This window comes from Erpetoichthys calabaricus, chromosome 12, assembly GCF_900747795.2.
Source record: "Erpetoichthys calabaricus chromosome 12, fErpCal1.3, whole genome shotgun sequence".
NCBI lineage: Eukaryota > Metazoa > Chordata > Cladistia > Polypteriformes > Polypteridae > Erpetoichthys > Erpetoichthys calabaricus.
Window position 1 is genome coordinate 150,876,625 of NC_041405.2, and position 18,504 is coordinate 150,895,128.

An 18,504-nucleotide genomic window follows, 5' to 3' on the forward strand; every position below is an offset into this window, starting at 1 on the left:
TATAATCCAGCCATATCTAGTTCAGTTAGTCCTTCCATATTGACTTCAATACAGTTCACCAAGTTTGGCGAATATCGCAAAATTTTTGTGACTTCGGCGAACTCATGGTGAAGCAAACTCGACAATGTTCACTCATCACTAGTTCTGATTAATGTCTGCTGTGAAACAATTTGATAGTACTGTATATTCATAACATATAGTATAAACTCACAACTACAGTACACTTTTAAAATACATTTTTTTTATCTTTTAAACAGCTTTATTTAAACACAAATACTTTAAACAATTTACAGTGTAGAATTAGATTAACGACAGGCAATTCAGGAGAGCTGTCTTTCTTTTTTAAAGCCTTGGTGGTCCAGCTAATCGCCAACCTTCTTTCTTACCAATCTTCGTTAAAGCTGCTATTGTTCCAAGTGCGACACAGGAGGTTGTTCCAATCATGTAATTGTGAGCTGCAAATAACCAGATTTAATGGGTTAATAAAGCTATGATTAATGTCTGATCTCCTCATCTGCAAACTAATGAACATTTTTATGATATCAGTTAGTTATGTTTTTAATTCAAGGTCTTTAACTTAAAATGGTCTTGAGGCACAAACTGAAAACAACATTCATTTCCAAGCTAGGTAAAATACAAATAGTGTTGGAAGCATACAGCTGATTCAGAATAATTTAACCAGAAACCACTTATTTGTAAATAGTTCCTGTACAATTCTTGTTAAAATTTGAAAATACTTAAAATAATTCTCTTTAGAGGGTAGCATTTACTGCTGTTGCGTATTACAGTATCTTATGCATCTCCCACGCCAGCTAAAAGGCCTAACCTCTCTGGGTCTCACTTTCAATGAAGCGAGTTCAAAGCCCATCATCACTAGAGGCCCAACCCAATTCAACCAGCTCCTCTTATTCAGAAAAAAGAGCAAATTCTCTCTGAGGTCCTCACTTATTGTAAAGCTCCTTATCCCGTCATTGGGTTGGTGCAAAGCAACCCTGTGCAAGAGTTATATTCCAGCAGCCTGCATCCTTCACTTCATTCTTTCATTTATTACCCAAAGTCTGTGATCATAGGCAAAGATGGTGGCAGACCAAGCTGTAAATCAAATATTCTGGTTAATTATATGACAGATGACAACCAATGAGCAGACAGCCAGACTTACACTATATATAATGCCCACAAACAGGGGAGCCAAGTCAAACCTACCACAAACAGAAGAGCAGATTAAGAGCAATGGTGACCTCAAGAGGAGAAAGAAAACGGTTGTTAGTGTATGCTCCTCTGCTTGTGCAGTCTGAAATTTACAGCTACAGTTAGCATACGTATCCATTTGACTTCTCATCTTTGTCATAACACCATCGGAGAAAGAGTTGCCAAAATGTGTTGGAAATTAAAACGATGCTGAGAAGTTGAGAGGGAATCATTCAATTCATAGTGTGACTACCTGCCTTGGGCATACCAGACCCTATACCAAACATGCAGACGCAATTCCTATTAAACAAATAGCAAGCAGCAATGACCCCAGGACCTCAATCACCCATGGCACTACTGAGATGTTACCACTGGGTCATCAGCATTGCCCACTTCACAAAACATGTGGAACTAGAAAAGTTTCCAAAACTCACAAACATCCACAGAGGTATAAACAGCTGTTCCAATGTTCCAAATAGACCCTCCTGAATCTGAGATGGTGTTTGTTGCAGTATATCAACATATGCTTTTCAAACAAAGTTGACTATTGTGATCCCTCATTAACTGGAATACATCATGTTTTAGTCCTTCTTTCAAAAATGGAGACCACACACAATTCTAAAGTATTATTCTTTGACCAATATGCAGAGATTTCACCCCATCTCATGCATCTCATCCCCCTTTATGGCCCTACCTTAATGGAGCATTTTAAATGCTACAGTAACCTCAGTCATACAAAGAGATCCAGTCCAATGAATACTTCAGGCACTATTGCCTCCTGCTGCTCTACAGATACTATATCAACTAGGTTTAGTACAGGGTGAGCCAAAATGAAGTACCACATTTTTCAAGGTCATTGTGCTAAGTACAGGTAGCCGATTGGGTTGAGGTGGGGGTCCTTTGATAGGCAATCCCTTGTAGTTTTCAGTCAGCCACATGCCTTGGTTTGGTGCGCACCGTGCTTTCGCTGTCAAAGCATTCTTCAAAAACAACGAATCCATCATCACCTTACGAACGCACTTCAGTGTTCCTCCTAACGGTGACGTTCCAAATCGAAAACAATTCTTCAGTGGGTGGCAAAATTTAGACAGACTGGTACAACATTGAACAGAATGTCCTCGGACTGTACAAATGCCTGAAAACATCCAAACTGTAAGGGCATCAATTTTCCAGTCTCCAAGACGTTCAGCGTGCAAACCTGCTTCGGCCTCAGGCATTTACAACACGTCTTTGGGGAGGATTTTGCATGAGGACCTTAATTTCCATCCATACAAGATGATGGTACTGAAGGAATTAAGAGAGACTGGGAGGGCTGCAGGGAGTTGTGCGCGAACATTCCACAAACCATTCCTCAAGATGCCATCGTCATGTGCAGCGACGAGGCACATTTCCATTTGAATGGTTATGTAAATAAGCAAAACTTTCGCTAGTGGGCTGAAATCAACCATCATGAACTTCATCAGAGACCCCTGTAAGGTAAGCGTGTTACAGTTTTGTATGCCATTGCAGAATTTGGCATTGTAGGCCCTTACTTTTTTTGAGTAGGGGGGGAACAATTGTCACCGTCACTTCAGAATGCAAAGGAACTTTTGGCAGCCCCAACTGGAAGACATGGATGTGGTGGATGCTCAGTTTCAACAGGATGGAGCAACAGCTCATATGGTGCGGAGATCCAAGCAAGTTTTGCTGGACATGTTTCAGGGGAAGCTGATCTCCCTACGTGGCGATGTCGGGAGGTTTTCACGTTCGCCTGATCTCGCTCAGTGCGATTTCTATTTCAAGTCGAAGGTGTACACACACACACTGACCTCAAAACCTTGAAGCTCTCAAGGACACTATTCACCACGAAATCACCGCTATTCCCTTGAAATGCCCGAACAAGTCATGCAAGCATTCAGAAATCACCTCGAAGAGTGTATCGCTAATAATGGCCACCACCTTGAAGGCATCATTTTAAAAACACAGTGAAAATAATCTATTTTGCACGCCCTTCCTTGCATCGTAATGAAATTTAGTTTATCCTGTAGCGTTTGTGTAGAATAAACCTTTGAAATGTGGTACTTTTTGGCTCACTCTGTAGTTCTTCTCAATGAAATTGCCAGTCAAGAACGTTTCTCCACCACTTCTGAAAACATTCAGGCTAACATGCTACCTACAATTCCTGATGCACCAAAGAGCTTTCCAAAATGTCTTTCAGGACACCTGAAAGTTATTTTCCATAGCCACATTAAACTCTTCCCCTACAAACCTTCACCACAGCACCTGCCATACATGACATCTTCTTGACCTGAAACTATTTCTCAGTCAAATCTTTTCACATTCCTGGTATAACTACACAGAAGACGTTTTTTCACCTTCTGTCACATGTTGGTCATCTTTCTTTGCAGCTACCCCAGTAACTTAGATTTCCAAAAGGCTTGATGCCCCCGACTACGATTCCACCAGGTACTGCATTCCATGCCTTAACACTAGAATTACCAGAGCCTACTCGTAAATCCGGCCCACCTTAAATCCGTTTGCACCTGTCCGTCAGCGTCTTTTGTCCTGTAAATGTGCCGATTACGACAAGCAGCAATCAGACTGCTATTCCATCCCCCACCATCGCAGAACGTTTACTAAGTTCTCTCAGCTCATGCCTTGTTTGATTATCTGGGAGTGAACTGCTGGAATTTTAGAGTGGAAATAATAGATCGTTATTTGGAACACATGCATTTCATGTGTGTTCCATTTCTACAGTAATCTATGTAAACACATTGTTAAAACAGAAACTTTCTCATATTTTAGTAATAAATGTTACAAAATGTAGGCATAAACTATAGAATGTGTGAAGCCTGAAGTCCAAAGATCAAATAAGCACTTTCACAAAAGGTTCAAGGATGATACAACAGCTTCCGTGGCATAGCGGTAAGATTTGCTGACTTGTAATCAAGGGGCCACTGGTTCGATCCTCACTGCCTCCTATTTTTGCCATTTTCAGCAGTGAGCTGCTCTGTTAATATTATACAGTACACACATACATTTGGTTTGCATCTGTAACAAACTGTGTACATTTATAGTACTGTACTTGTAAAAGTTACCTTTTTTTCACTTTTATTCTCTCACTCAATCACTCACTCACGATCACGATACATACTACCACACTAGGGATCTGACGCTGTTAGTTTTTATTTGAAACTGGGAATAACTGTAGATGTGAGTGGTGTTTTGAGGCAATGGAACTGGACATTCTCTGATCTGGAGGGATTAAAGCTGAAACACAAACGCTGGTGAATCTACCTTCTTCGTATTTCACCATCACTTTATTTTTTTTTTTATTCAGTTTTATTGAGTGTTCCTGCTCACGCACAATTAGTATGCATCTTATAGTGTATGATGTCCAAAAAAAAAAAAAAAAAATGATATTTTGAAGAAATTATTTTATGACCTGAATAGTACCAATTAAGAAAACATCATCGCACTAATGCAACATTATTTGAAAACTAACAGCGTCAGATGAGGTGTGAATTTACGCTGGCGCTGTTACTTAGAGTCAGATCAGGAGAGGCCGGGGGGTGTGGGGGGGTAGGAGATGGGGGGGTGTTACAGCGTGATCGTCATTGACAGAATAAAACTGAAAATTAATCCATCATTTCACTATTGCCGTAAAACTGCTTCTGTTCTGCTGTTTTCAGGGTACCTCGTATAAATCATCAGACTTTGTCATTGCTTATGTGTGTGTGTGTGTGTGTATACAGTAATCCCTCCTCCATCGCGGGGGTTGCGTTCCAGAGCCACCCGCGAAATAAGAAAATCCGCGAAGTAGAAACCATATGTTTATATGGTTATTTTTATATTGTCATGCTTGGGTCACAGATTTGCGCAGAAACACAGGAGGTTGTAGAGAGACAGGAACATTATTCAAACACTGCAAACAAACATTTGTCTCTTTTTCAAAAGTTTAAACTGTGCTCCATGACAAGACAGAGATGACAGTTCTGTCTCACAATTAAAAGAATGCAAACATATCTTCCTCTTCAAAGGAGTGCGCATCAGGAGCACAGACTGTCAGACAGACAGAGGAAAGCAAACAAATCAATAGGGCTGTTTGGCTTTTAAGTATGCGAAGCACCGCCGGTACAAAGCTGTTGAAGGCGGCAGCTCACACCCCCTACGTCAGGATCAGAGAAAGTCAGCGCAAGAGAGAGAGAGAGAAAAGTAAGTTGATTAGCTTCTCAGCCATCTGCCAATAGTGTCCCTTGTATGAAATCAACTGGGCAAACCAACTGAGGAAGCATGTACCAGAAATTAAAAGACCCATTGTCCTCAGAAATCTGCGAACCAGCAAAAAATCCGCGATATATATTTAAATATGCTTACATATAAAATCTGCGATAGAGTGAAGCCGCGAAAGGCAAAGCGCGATATAGAGAGGGATCACTGTACTAATAACTGGACTGACCCTAACTGCAGTAATTAATTATTCATAGATGGAGACCAAATCCTATTCACTTTTGTACTGTTCAAATATGTACTTTATGTGCGTTACCTATATTTGTCATACTTAAATTGTTATACTAATAAGCATTAATCTGGCTTCAAAAACTCCAACGAAAAATAAACATTTAGTATTTACTAATTAGTTGTCAGCAATGAAGTATGCCCTTTTAGCAGCATCATCAATTGCACATCTCTGTGATTTGGAGATTGTGTTAACACATTACTTGTTGTGTCATTACAAATTAGATTTTTGACAAGTGCTTCAAAGTATTACGGGGTGAGCCACAAACATTTTTGGCCAATGTGGAAGTTTTGTAACACTAAATACATTTCATTTTGGAATAATGAATATATGAGGCAACTCATTTCATTACTGTTGTAGCCACAGATACAGAGGTAGCCCACAAGGTTCGAAACTTGCCTTGACTTTGACTTGCTGCAACTGTAGCTGGCATTGTCTGTGTGGAGTTTCCTCCAGATACCTTTTCTTCCCATAACTCAAGGACATGCAAAGTTAAGTTAGCTGATGACAACAAATTAGCCCCATGTATGTAACTGTGAATGTGTAGTGCCCTGGTAAAAGTTGGCTCAGATGGCAAAAAAGGAATGGATGGTTGGACTGACAACTTTAGCCATGTCCATTACATTAGATAGAGCAGGTGTTTCCAACTCTAATCTAGCAGGATCACAATGGTTGCAGGTTTTCCCTCCTGCCATTTTCTTGAATTAATTGACTTCTTTTCCATTCAGTTTAATTGCCTTGTTTTTTAATGCTCAGACCTGTGAATTGCCTCCTTTCCCTTACATGGCAACCAAACAAAAAAGAGATGGAAAGTGAGCCAACAGATGACCAGCTAAGTCAGACCCTCAAACTCTAACCAGCTTCTTAATTAGAAGCTGGTTCTTCTTGTTAATTAAACCTGTTACTTAATTCCATGCCTAGTTGGTGTTCTTATTCTCCCATATCAGACATTTCCAAAAGTGTTGATTTTCTTTTTCCCATAAAAAAAATTAAAATGTTTTTTGGACCTGAACAGATCAGCATTATTGAGACATTCACCTTTCTTTATTGTCATATGTCGTACAATGGACATGAGTTAGCTGGTCATGCGTTGGCCCCTTTTATATCTCATTATTGTTTGGTTGTAAATTAAGAAAAAAAGAAACAAGGGTTCTGAGAATTAAATAGCAAGTCAATTATAATGAAGGCAAAACATGACAATTAGCACCAAAAACTGGTCACTAATTAAAAAAATGGTATGAATGAGAACCTGCAGCCAATGCAGCACTCCAGGATTGATGATGGACAACCCTGCGTTAGAAGAATAAAAAGCTTCTCCTCCTTTATTGGGGCTACAGTATGTATGTATTAAAAAGCCACTAATCACCCCGTTATTTTCAACTCCCACATTCATATGAGGGACACTATAAGTTAAACACTTGCAATTCGAAACAGTCTGGTCATATCAAAGCTTTCTCAAAGCATGCACAAATGATGTATTTTTATATCTGAACTAAATGATAATTTGCCTTTTAAGAGCTGTGGGATTTTGAGCCATTATTAATTAAACCAAGCAGAAGCTTTAAATAATGGACACAATTCCTGCAATCTCCTGATTAAAATGGCTTTGGAAATAATTTTCTTGTTATGACCTATGAACTGAAAAAGAAGAAAATGGCATGCCACTTCATAAACTGCATATACCAACAGCTCATCTAAAACCATTTTACTCACAAACAAAATCAAAATCCGTTATTGGAACCTTGGACATGTATCCCCATCATAAATGAATAACATTTAAGTACTTACTTCGAACTCCTAGAAAGAGTCCAGATGCACATCCTCCAACAAAATAATTAAAAGGGTCTCCAGGCTTTTCACGAACTTCTGCAGTTAAACATGTAGTCATTCCAAAAATTGCACCAAGAGTAGCTGAAAGGAGAAATACTTTTCAGAATATTGATGCGAGACCCTTCATCTTAGAGGGTATTTACCCTTTTCTTTTCATGTCCTTAGTAAAGATATGGGTACTCATACTCATAAAACATTTAACAGTGTTTTTCAGAAAAATATTTGTAACTGCTTCTCAAGCCTTACAAAATTAATGATCAAAGTAAATAAATACACAGAATGCACGATACCCTCTTTCTGACAATTTAAACTTTTTTCTACAGCTTGGTACTTCTTCATCTTTCAGCACTGGGGACTAACAGGCCACCATGCTCCAGCATTATGAAATGAGTGTGTCTGCCACTCAGCTAGGGTCTGATTTAAAAACTTTCAAATGTACACAATGTCCCACACAAATGTTAAGATTTAAAAACAAAAACATGAAAACTTGCATATATTTACAGAAACTCTGTAAATACATAGGCAAAATTTTGAAGAAACTGAGAAATGATGACACCCTTAATCAAGCAGGGAAATACAATCAAACCACCTAAATGATGACTTGCGCATACAATAATTCATATCACCAAGCCATTATTATAATGTGCATTTATGAGCCAAACATATTAAAGCTCAAAAGTGTTGAATGCAATGTATACACTCTATTTTACTTCCATTTTAAGGGGGCCAATGCCGTGTATTTGCACTAGTGAAGGATTGGTATTAACATTTTGAGTTCAGTATTGATATCAATGTTTGGACCTCAGTTATCGGTACCAAAACACAGTAAATAATGGATAACTCCAAAACCCCCATGTCTTACTCCAGCCTCCCTGGTGTGCTTCACAATTGCGTGCCTTCCTGACACTACGCACCACTTCCTTCTTCACAGCATTAAGTGTGCATCGAAGCAATTGGTCAACTGCGAAAGATAAGGGTGCGGTAGCAAAGAAATAAGATGGTGCTGCAGTATATCATGAAGTCTCAATCATGTCGAAGCATGTTCGTTTCATAAACATGTTTGAGTGGAAAGTTGATATTTAATTCTTATTTAATAATATTTAATAAAGATAAAAAAAAAAAATCACAAAATGCTGATAACGAATTGCTTTAATTTTTTTTTCATTACTTTTTTAGTACAAGTATATCCTATTTTGCACTGAACAACTTTTTAATTTTTCATCAGTTTAAATCTCGGGATTACAAACCAAAGCGCAGAAAGTACAAAGGTGTGATTATCTTCCTGCTTAAGAAAAATCATAAACATCATGCCCTATAGTCTACTCATGGCCTAATGGTTTGACACAACATGGCTTGTTTGGTGCTGCTTGAAAACTATGCAAATTGGCAATATGTGAAAGGAACAAGCTTATACAGAAAGGCAGGATTATTATTTTTTGCCCATAATGATTCCCAAGAAGCATTCAGCTTTTCTAATATTAGTAGGGCGATTGACATTTCTCATAGCAATATGGGCACCTAGACAAAATGACATTGTTCTTGTGAGCAGTGATATTCCATTAATACACAAGTCATCTGCAATTCCAAAACTGAAAAAGCGTTGTGGCTCTGTGGCCTGGGTCAACCCCCTTATTAATTTATTTTGAGATAAAGTAGCATTGGCAAATGACTTGCTCTTGATGTTGGTATGCACGATGACTGGTTTGTTGGTAAGGGAACTGGCTGAACTCGTTTTCATTTGATAGCCATGATTCAACCAGCTCTCTGGCACTTTTAGCATTAGCCTTGAATTTTACTTGCACCGTGTCCCAGTTAAACATGTGTCTGGTTGAACTTTTATGTGTATATATCAGAGACTGTGGGGTCCTTCCTTCTGACAGCATTGCGATGTTCCTGTATACATGTTGTTTTAGATGTTTGTCCCATGTACAAAACTGGGCATGCATTGCATGGTATGCTGTGCATCTCTGCTGCCGATTTCCTGCTTTTTGACATTAAAAAGGACCATTTACAGTGTGTTTGCCAGTTTATGCGCTATTTTGATACCTCATGAAGAGAGGATGCATGCCTTTATATACAGTACACACACACATATTTATATACAAACAGAAATATACAGATACAGGCAGTCCCCGGGTTATGTATGAGATAGGGACTGTAAGTTTGTTCTTAAGTTGAATTTGTATGTAAGTCGGAACAGGTACATTATTTTAATAAATGCTATTGTTGACTGACTGTAACCAAGTGCTCTGCCAATGAATGATAGAGTTTCACCTCTCTCTGGCCTTTTTATTATTTCTACTTTATTTTCCATGGTGATGTTTTTTCTCTTCTTTACTGTATCACCAGCACTTGCATCAGATTTGTGTTTCAGAAACATTGTTGAAGGGTGAAGACAAAAGGTTAAGATGAGCTCTTCTGCACAGCACTGTACACACTATCACAGCAGGATGGCACCCCTCGTCAGCACGTCTGGTGTACTGATGAGAGACAACTTCCTGCTATGTACGTAACAGTACAAGCAGTCTTACTATTGAGAATGAATGGGGGCAGCGAGGGGCAGTTCACCACCCGCCCACCACACAGTCACCTCCACTTGCATACGGTATGCTGCCTGTAGCTTCAGCCCACCGAGAGCGAACAGGTTGCAGCCAAAGGCAGGTAGTGAATCACCCACCACCACCCCCATTCAACAGGCAGCCACCCTAGACACACTACAATGCTGCCCCCCCGCTGCCCCATTCACCCTCAATGGCCTCCATTCAGCCACAACCGGGTCACCACTTGCAGCATGACCAGCCACCCACCGAGAACAAACGGGGCAGCCGTTCAAGGGATACTGCAAGTCTGTGTGGTGGGCGGGCAGTGAAACGCCCCCCTCTGCCCCATCCAGTCAGGAGCAGTAGCCGAGGTGGCGTGGTGGGAGAACAGCAAACTGCCCCCCTCCGCCCTATCAAGCCTCTGTCCTGCACACGAGCGCTTGCTGCGCACCCAGCTGCTCACTGAGGGTGAATGGGGTGCGGCCCCCACCGCCCCATTCATCAACCGGAGCCGCACAAGGGACACTACACTGCGCGAGCAGAGAAACCGCCCCTCAAGCCACCGACCGCAGCGTCCCCAGGCCGGAGATGACGGAGCGGCAATTACTGAGGAGCCTGTATCATGTCCCCCAGACAGATGAAGAAGCAGCTGCAGCCCCGTTCGTAAGTCGCATGTCGGGTGTGCAAAACTTGGGGACAACCTGTACTGTATACACACACACACACACAACACATATCTATATCTATCTATATATTATATTATAAAACTTTTGCACAGTACTGTATATACCTATCTATCTATATACACATATCTAGATCTCCATCTATCTATCTCTATCTACATATACTGTATATATATATCTACATATACTGTGTATATATAATGTGTATATATATATATATATATATATATATATATATATATATATATATATATATGAGATGAATTAGTTTTACTGTCAAATATTGCAAAGAGTATGCGACACGTGTACAATCACATTGTGATTCAGACTATGAATACCATGAATGTAATTACCCTGATCTACATGCTGTCAAATGAACAAACCACACGCCGTGGCGCAACGTTAGTGGCTTTGCCTCTGGTGCTGATGTCCAAGGTTCGATTCCCCAAGAGGGGGGTGCAGTGAGCGTGTACGCCTGATGAGCCCAGAATTACGGCGAAACATGTGTTGCGTACTCTTTGCATTATTTGACAGTAAAACTATTTCAACCATTCTATGATCTGCTTCTCGCAACTGAAAGAGGGCACCGTCGTGGATGTTAGCCGACTTGCTGACCAACCATAAGCGTTACCTGGTAGGTAACCACCCATACAATCAGATTGTGATTCAGACTACGAATGCCATGAATATATATATATATATATATATATATATATATATATACACATAGATACACTGTGGGGCGAAAAAGTATTTAGTCAGCCACCAATTGTGCAAGTTCTCCCACTTAAAAAGATGAGAGAGGCCTGTAATTTTCATCATAGGTATACCTCAACTATGAGACAAAATGAGAAAAAAAATCCAGAAAATCACATTGTCTGATTTTAAAGAATTTATTTGCAAATTACGGTGGAAATTAAGTATTTGGTCACCTACAAACAAGCAAGATTTCTGGCTCTCACAGACCTGTAACTTCTTCTGTAAGAGGCTCCTCTGTCCTCCACTCGTTACCTGTATTAATGGCACCTGTTTGAACTCGTTTTCAATATAAAAGACACCTGTCCACAACCTCAAACAGTCACACTCCAAACTCCACTATGGCCAAGACCAAAGAGCTGTCAAAGGACACCAGAAACAAAATTGTAGACTTGCACCAGGCTGGGAAGACTGAATCTGCAATAGGTAAGCAGCTTGGTGTAAAGAAATCAACTGTGGGAACAATTATTAGAAAATGGAAGACATACAAGACCACTGATAATCTCCCTCGATCTGGGGCTCCACGCAAGATCTCACCCCGTGGGGTCAAAATGATCACAAGAACGGTGAGCAAAAATCCCAGAACCACACGGGGGGACCTAGTGAATGACCTGCAGAGAGCTGGGACCAAAGTAACAAAGGCTACCATCAGTAACACACTACGCCGCCAGGGACTCAAATCCTGCAGTGCCAGACATGTCCCCCTGCTTAAGCCAGTACATGAGCAGGCTCGTCTGAAGTTTGCTAGAGAGCATTTGGATGATCCAGAAGAGGACTGGGAGAATGTCATATGGTCAGATGAAACCAAAATAGAACTTTTTGGTAAAAACTCTACTCGTCGTGTTTGGAGGAGAAAGAATGCTGAGTTACATCCAAAGAACCCCATACCTACTGTAAAGCATGGGGGTGGAAACATCATGCTTTGGGGCTGTTTTTCTGCAAAGGGACCAGGACGACTGATCCGTGTAAAGGAAAGAATGAATGGGGCCATGTATTGTCAGATTTTGAGTGAAAACCTCCTTCCATCAGCAAGGGCATTGAAGATGAAACGTGGCTGGGTCTTTCAGCATGACAATGATCTCAAACACACCGCCCAGGTAACGAAGGAGGGGCTTCGTAAGAAGCATTTCAAGGTCCTGGAGTGGCCTAACCAGTCTCCAGATCTCAACCCCATAGAAAATCTTTGGAGGGAGTTGAAAGTCCGTGTTGCTCAGCGACAGCCCCAAAACATCACTGCTCTAGAGGAGATCTGCATGGAGGAATGGGCCAAAATACCAGCAACAGTGTGTGAAAACCTTGTGAAGACTTACAGAAAACGTTTGACCTCTGTCATTGCCAACAAAGTATTGAGATGAACTTTTGTTATTGACCAAATACTTTTTTTCCACCATAATTTGAAAATAAATTCTTCAAAAATCAGACAATGTGATTTTCTGGATTTTTTTTTCTCATTTTGTCTCTCATAGTTGAGGTATTCCTATGATGAAAATTACAGGCCTCTCTCATCTTTTTAAGTGGGAGAACTTGCACAATTGGTGGCTGACTAAATACTTTTTTGCCCCACTGTATATACATACATACATACACACACACACAGTATTTATATATATATATATATATATATATATATATATATATATATATATCTATATACACACACACACACACATACATATATCTATATCTATACACACACACACACACACACACACACATATATATATCTATATATTTATATATAAATAAATAATTTATTGCTTTCTTTTTTTTTTTTTACATTTTTATTTGTTTCTCAGTTGAATTATATTTAGAGTTCAAGGAAATCCACTGTTTAAAAGTTTTTTTAATTTTATTTTTAAAGTTCAATAAATGCATGATATTTCCAAAATCAATTAGTAATCATTTTAAATAATCTCAATCTCAATACAGACTGAAATAATCGTGATAATGACTTTTGCCACAATCGTTCAGGCCTACCTCAAACGTTTTATTTTGCCCCCTCATATTTGATAAGAATTTGGTCTATATCCATTTTTGTTCTAAATTACAAAACCTAGTAAGAACCTGAGACAGCTTAATATTATCCAGACTTAATGAGTTAAAAAGTTCCAATTAATGCATACTTTGTTGAATTGGTTAACTTACCCATCGTAAGTGTTCCATTAGCTGCCCTCTGCACTGCTTGGATGGCAGAGTCAGGCTGGAATGCCACAATATGATATGCTGACCCAACTAATCCTGAAAAAATGAACAGACAAATAAGTTTATAGACCACAGCACCAGACAACAGATAATGTAACAATTCTCTACATGTAAAGTAACAAAGATGTGCATAGGTGAGTTTTCATCATGCATTTTCGCCTGTTGCCCAAGACACAATGTATAAAGCAGAAAGTAACTCAGTTAAACTTGGCCCACTTGAGAATGAATGTGAACGAGTGTACAAGTGGACACCCTCAAATCATTGGCCTGCAGTCGTGTGTCGGTTCCTGCCTGGCACCCACTGCTTACCAGGAAAAGCTTTTGTCTCCCATAAACACCGAAAATTAATCCAGTGGGTTTGAAACAATAACATTATATTCATTATAAAACTGTTGAGGGGTAAAGGCAAATTATTTGCCTCAGATTTATGGGATTCTACATCTTCACAAAGTTAGGAATTCTTATGAAAACAGTACCATATTAGTTATTGAAGAGTAGGCAAATGCAATTCCAAGTGGGTTGGAATAGGAAGGCACGTGAGTTGTTGGATGCACTTTATTGCCTGAATTTTTATGCAGTTAAGTATTAGGGATTTAAATTTCATAAACACATTGGGCAGGGTTTAACAAACTGTGTCAGTAATTAAAAAAAAAACAATTAAAGGAAACTGTGGCTCATCCCCAGGTAATACAAAGATCAAGACACACTTTACAAACACAGTCCTGGTAAAATATTCCATTAACTCTTTTAGGGCGGATGTCGACTTTTGTTGACACAAGTGGTTGAGAGCGGATGTCAATTAATGTTGACATCCAGGGCCAAAGAGCGCTGTCGACGTTGATAAAACTCACCATTACGTTATAGGCCGACCCTCTTAGCTAGGAGGACTGTCAGACTTAAGTGTATGCCACATTGAAAAGACAGATTGCAATTCAGATTGTGGATCGTGATTTTGTGTTAAAAGGATCGTGATATGATTTTTTGGAAAGATCGCTCACCTCTCATTTAACTAATCAAGTTTTCAAATTTATGTAGGATTCATTAACCCTTTGGTGAGATACTTGGAAAGGGGTTGCGAGCTACCGGCAGCTCACGAGCGACGTGTTGGAGACCCCCGGCCTAGTCAAACAATAATGAGATACAAAATGAGCCAAAACGTGATACTAAACTGCGTCCGTCACACAATATTTGTAAATAAAGGAAGGTGAGGGTCTCAGGTTGAATTGCTTAGGTCATGAAAATATTTTGATGATGTTCTTAGAAAACAGAAAGTCAACAGTTTTGGAAGTACCTGCTGTGGCAGACTAAGAGCCTCAACAAGCCACAGAATTAAATAACGGGTTTAATTAACAGCAAGAATTGGCTTTTCATTAAGTAATTGTTTGGAGTGTGAAGCCACAATTTAGCTGGTCATCTAATGGCTCACTTCACATTTCATTTCTGTTTTGCTGCCATTTAATGAGGAAAAGAATCAAATCAGAGGACTGATTCCTTAAAATTAGGGCTATTTAAATGAAGGGAAAATAAGTCAGTTAGGAATGAAAACTGGTCACTGATTAGGAAAAGGGTTAGAATGAAAACCTGCAGTGACTGTGGCCCTCCAGGCCTGGAGTTGGACACCCCTGCCTGTCAAGAACCCAAGAGTAGCTCTAACAGAGCTCCAGAAGTCTTCTGCTGAGATGGGAGAACCTATCAGAAAGATGACCACCTCAGAAGCACCTCATCAATCAGGCATTTATGGTACAGCGGCCAGCTCGAGTGATGTTTGCCAAATAGCATTTAAAGGACTCTGAGAGCCTGAGTTAAAAGATTCCCAGATTTGATAAAAACAAAATTAAAACTATCTGGGCAGAACTCCAAGCACTACGTCTGGGGAAGATCAGGCACTTCTCATCATATTCCTACAGTAGGGTAATGCTGTATACCAGTACTGGAAAAGTACCAAAAACCCCAAATTTTAAAATGGTATGTATGGTACCTGTATTTTGAGGATTTTCAGTACTGGAGGCAAATGTCAACTTTTCTCTCAATTCTCCCTTTGACTCTTATTGATCTGATGTGATTGGGACTTCCATGAAGTCAAAACTGCATGCTTTGGTGTGACTGGAACTTCAGGAGGACACAACAACACAAGTAGAACCTACCCCCTTTCCCTCCATGCTTCTATGTTGTCTAGACTTTACGTGGGACCTTCTCGAGGTACTGCAGTCATGACTTCATGGCTATCAAGAGGGAAGCGCAGAGTAGTTTGCCACAGTCGGACAGCACACCAGGAAGACTGGAATACGACAAGTGTTTATCAAGGTATCCATTATTTACTTCAGGACCATTTTTGTACTGGAAACAAAGGTCCAGAAACAGGTATTGATACTGAACTGAAAACTGTCGTACCCATCCAACACTACCCTACAGTGAAGCTTGGTCGTGGCAGCATCATGCTATGGGAGTGCTTCTCAGCAGCAATAACAGGGGGAACTAGTCAGAATTGTGGGAAGGATAAATGCAGCCAAATATAGAGTACGATTTTGGGAATTCTCCAGAGTGCATGCCACCTGAGACTGGGGTGATGGTTCGCCTTTAAGAATGACCTCAAGCATACAGCCATGACAACACTGGAGTGGCTTTGGGACAAGTCTGACTTTCCTTGAGTGACCCATCATAGTGCATGTGTGGGGAGGCCTGAAGATGGCAGTTCACAGACTCTTCCTATCCAGTCTAACGGAGCTTGAAATGATCTACCAGGAGGAATGGAATAAACTGCACAAATCTAGGTGTGCAATGCTTGTAGAGACTAACCAAGAAGACTCCAAGCTGTGCTGCCAAAAGGACTTCTACAAAGTACTCAATTACATAAGTGAGACATTTCAGCTTTTCATTTTTAATGCATTTTCTAACCATTCTTACAGAGAAAACTTGGGATTGGTGGCAGGATTGGCACTCCGGCCACCGTAATAAAAACCTCCCACTGTTCCAGTGTGGTGCTGAGGTGTCACCCGCTGCACTCGGGTCCCAATCAAGCTGGTTCTATCAGCACCTGCTCCCAACCACTCACCTCTCAACCTCTCTGAAAAAAAAGTTTTCACATTGTCATTATGGGTTATTTAGTGTAGACTGATGGGCAAAATGGCAAATATATTCATTTAAAAATAAATCTACAACAAAAAACTGCAGACATTGAAGGGGTCTGAATCATTTTTAAAACCACTGTATATCCACTATGCCCTTTTCTATCACACTCAGAAATCTTTCTTCAAGTGTTTCTCCCTTTTGTAGTACACACTTTTAAAGACATTTTACGAAGGCAATAACTCATAGCTGTGGCTCAGCAGTTAGTTTTGTAATTTCAGAGCTACACCGCATCAAGATCAAATCCTAGCCTGGTCACTCACTACCTGTGCAGAGTGCTGCCTCTGTCTGACTTTGTCCAATTTCCTCCACACGCCATTGCCTTCTCCGCATTTCTAAGCTGTACTAGTAAAGTTAGATGCTAAACCTATCGTGTTGACATAGTTGTGGAAGTGTGCCCGGTGATGTACAGGTAATTGCGTTCTGGCGTCAAGCGCCTTGTGCAACATTGTCACGAAATAAAGAAAGAAAGAATACGATTCAGTTATGTCTTAGATACATGATAAACTGAACAACGATGTTGTATTAAAAAAATTTGCATGTTGCCACGTTAACTGGTAACTGAATACTTTTAACGAGGACCTCGGAACCTCTAGGACATGTTGTCCTTCTTTTCCCAGAATCCTCAGCGGCTACGTCATTTGCATACACAATATTATGACCCTGTTACCTTTCTCGTCGCCGTTAATGCTCAGATCAAACTGGTGATCACGTCTATCAGTAATCCTCAGGATAAGACTTCCTTAAAATTATGACAAGCAACGATGACATGCACGCTTACCTAAGCCGTCTCTGCAAAACTATTACAGCAGGCCTTCTGTTTCATTTTGTCATTCTTCGCACTAAAGAAGGCGTTTTTCAAAAGCCTAACAAGTTTGCACTACTTACCTAAGGCTGTCCCCATTTTGGTTGTAAACCACGTCTTCCCAAAACAGTCCTCCTCTGGTATATCCCAATACCCCATTTCGACCCTGCAATAGCAAAGACAGTTCAGGACACTACTAACAGACGCGGTTTCGCAGGGGTATCATCGCGAGAACGTACGGGAACTCGACACCGACCTGTTTGAATAACTTTATTCGCATTCACTCGTTCACAAATTGCATGTGCCATTCTTAAGCGCTCATCTGCAGTTGGGTTTCGTTTGCTTCGCTCTTGATCTGATATACTTCAGGCATATGGAGGAATATTTAGGGCAAAATTAAATAAATAAATAAATAAAAGTACTTTGAAATGTGACAACAAATAAAGAAAATGAGCATGAAAAGTGTGTGCGTAAATAAATGAATGTGTAATTATGTTTTGTGAAATGTTTTTGTTGCGTTTTTAATTTTATCCGTAATATTCCTCCAAATTTGTCAGCGCCTTTGCAAACATTTTCCCTCTCTCTCTCTCTCGCACGCGCAAAAGTATTCAGTCCCCTTGAATGTCATGCTAATTTTCTACATGACAAATAATTTGTCCACATATTTATTCATTCATTATTTTTAATGTGAACTCTCATGCTTAACAATATATTTCAAAGGCCAAATAAACCATTTTCTGTAGATATTTAACTGAAGAAGAACAACTCCAAAGTTCATGTTTTCCTAAGTATTCAAGGCCTACACATTCATACTTTGCCGAGAACCCTTTTGCTGCAATAACGGCCTTCATTTCTTTAAGGTAAGTATGTCCCAGT

The 18,504-nt window shown here is 40.0% G+C and overlaps 1 protein-coding gene across 1 annotated transcript; it reads right to left on the bottom strand.

The window, feature by feature from the left end:
- Positions 1 to 236: 236 nt before the first annotated feature.
- ndufa11 (NADH:ubiquinone oxidoreductase subunit A11) lies at positions 237 to 17,878 on the bottom strand. Its single transcript, XM_028816559.2, has 4 exons — positions 17,712 to 17,878; positions 13,641 to 13,733; positions 7,475 to 7,597; positions 237 to 455 (listed from the first exon to the last, which is right to left on the bottom strand). Exons 1-4 carry the CDS (start codon positions 17,785 to 17,787, stop codon positions 343 to 345), a joined length of 405 nt encoding a protein of 134 aa, XP_028672392.1. The 5' UTR covers positions 17,788 to 17,878; the 3' UTR covers positions 237 to 342.
- Between the last annotated feature and the right edge of the window lie 626 nt (positions 17,879 to 18,504).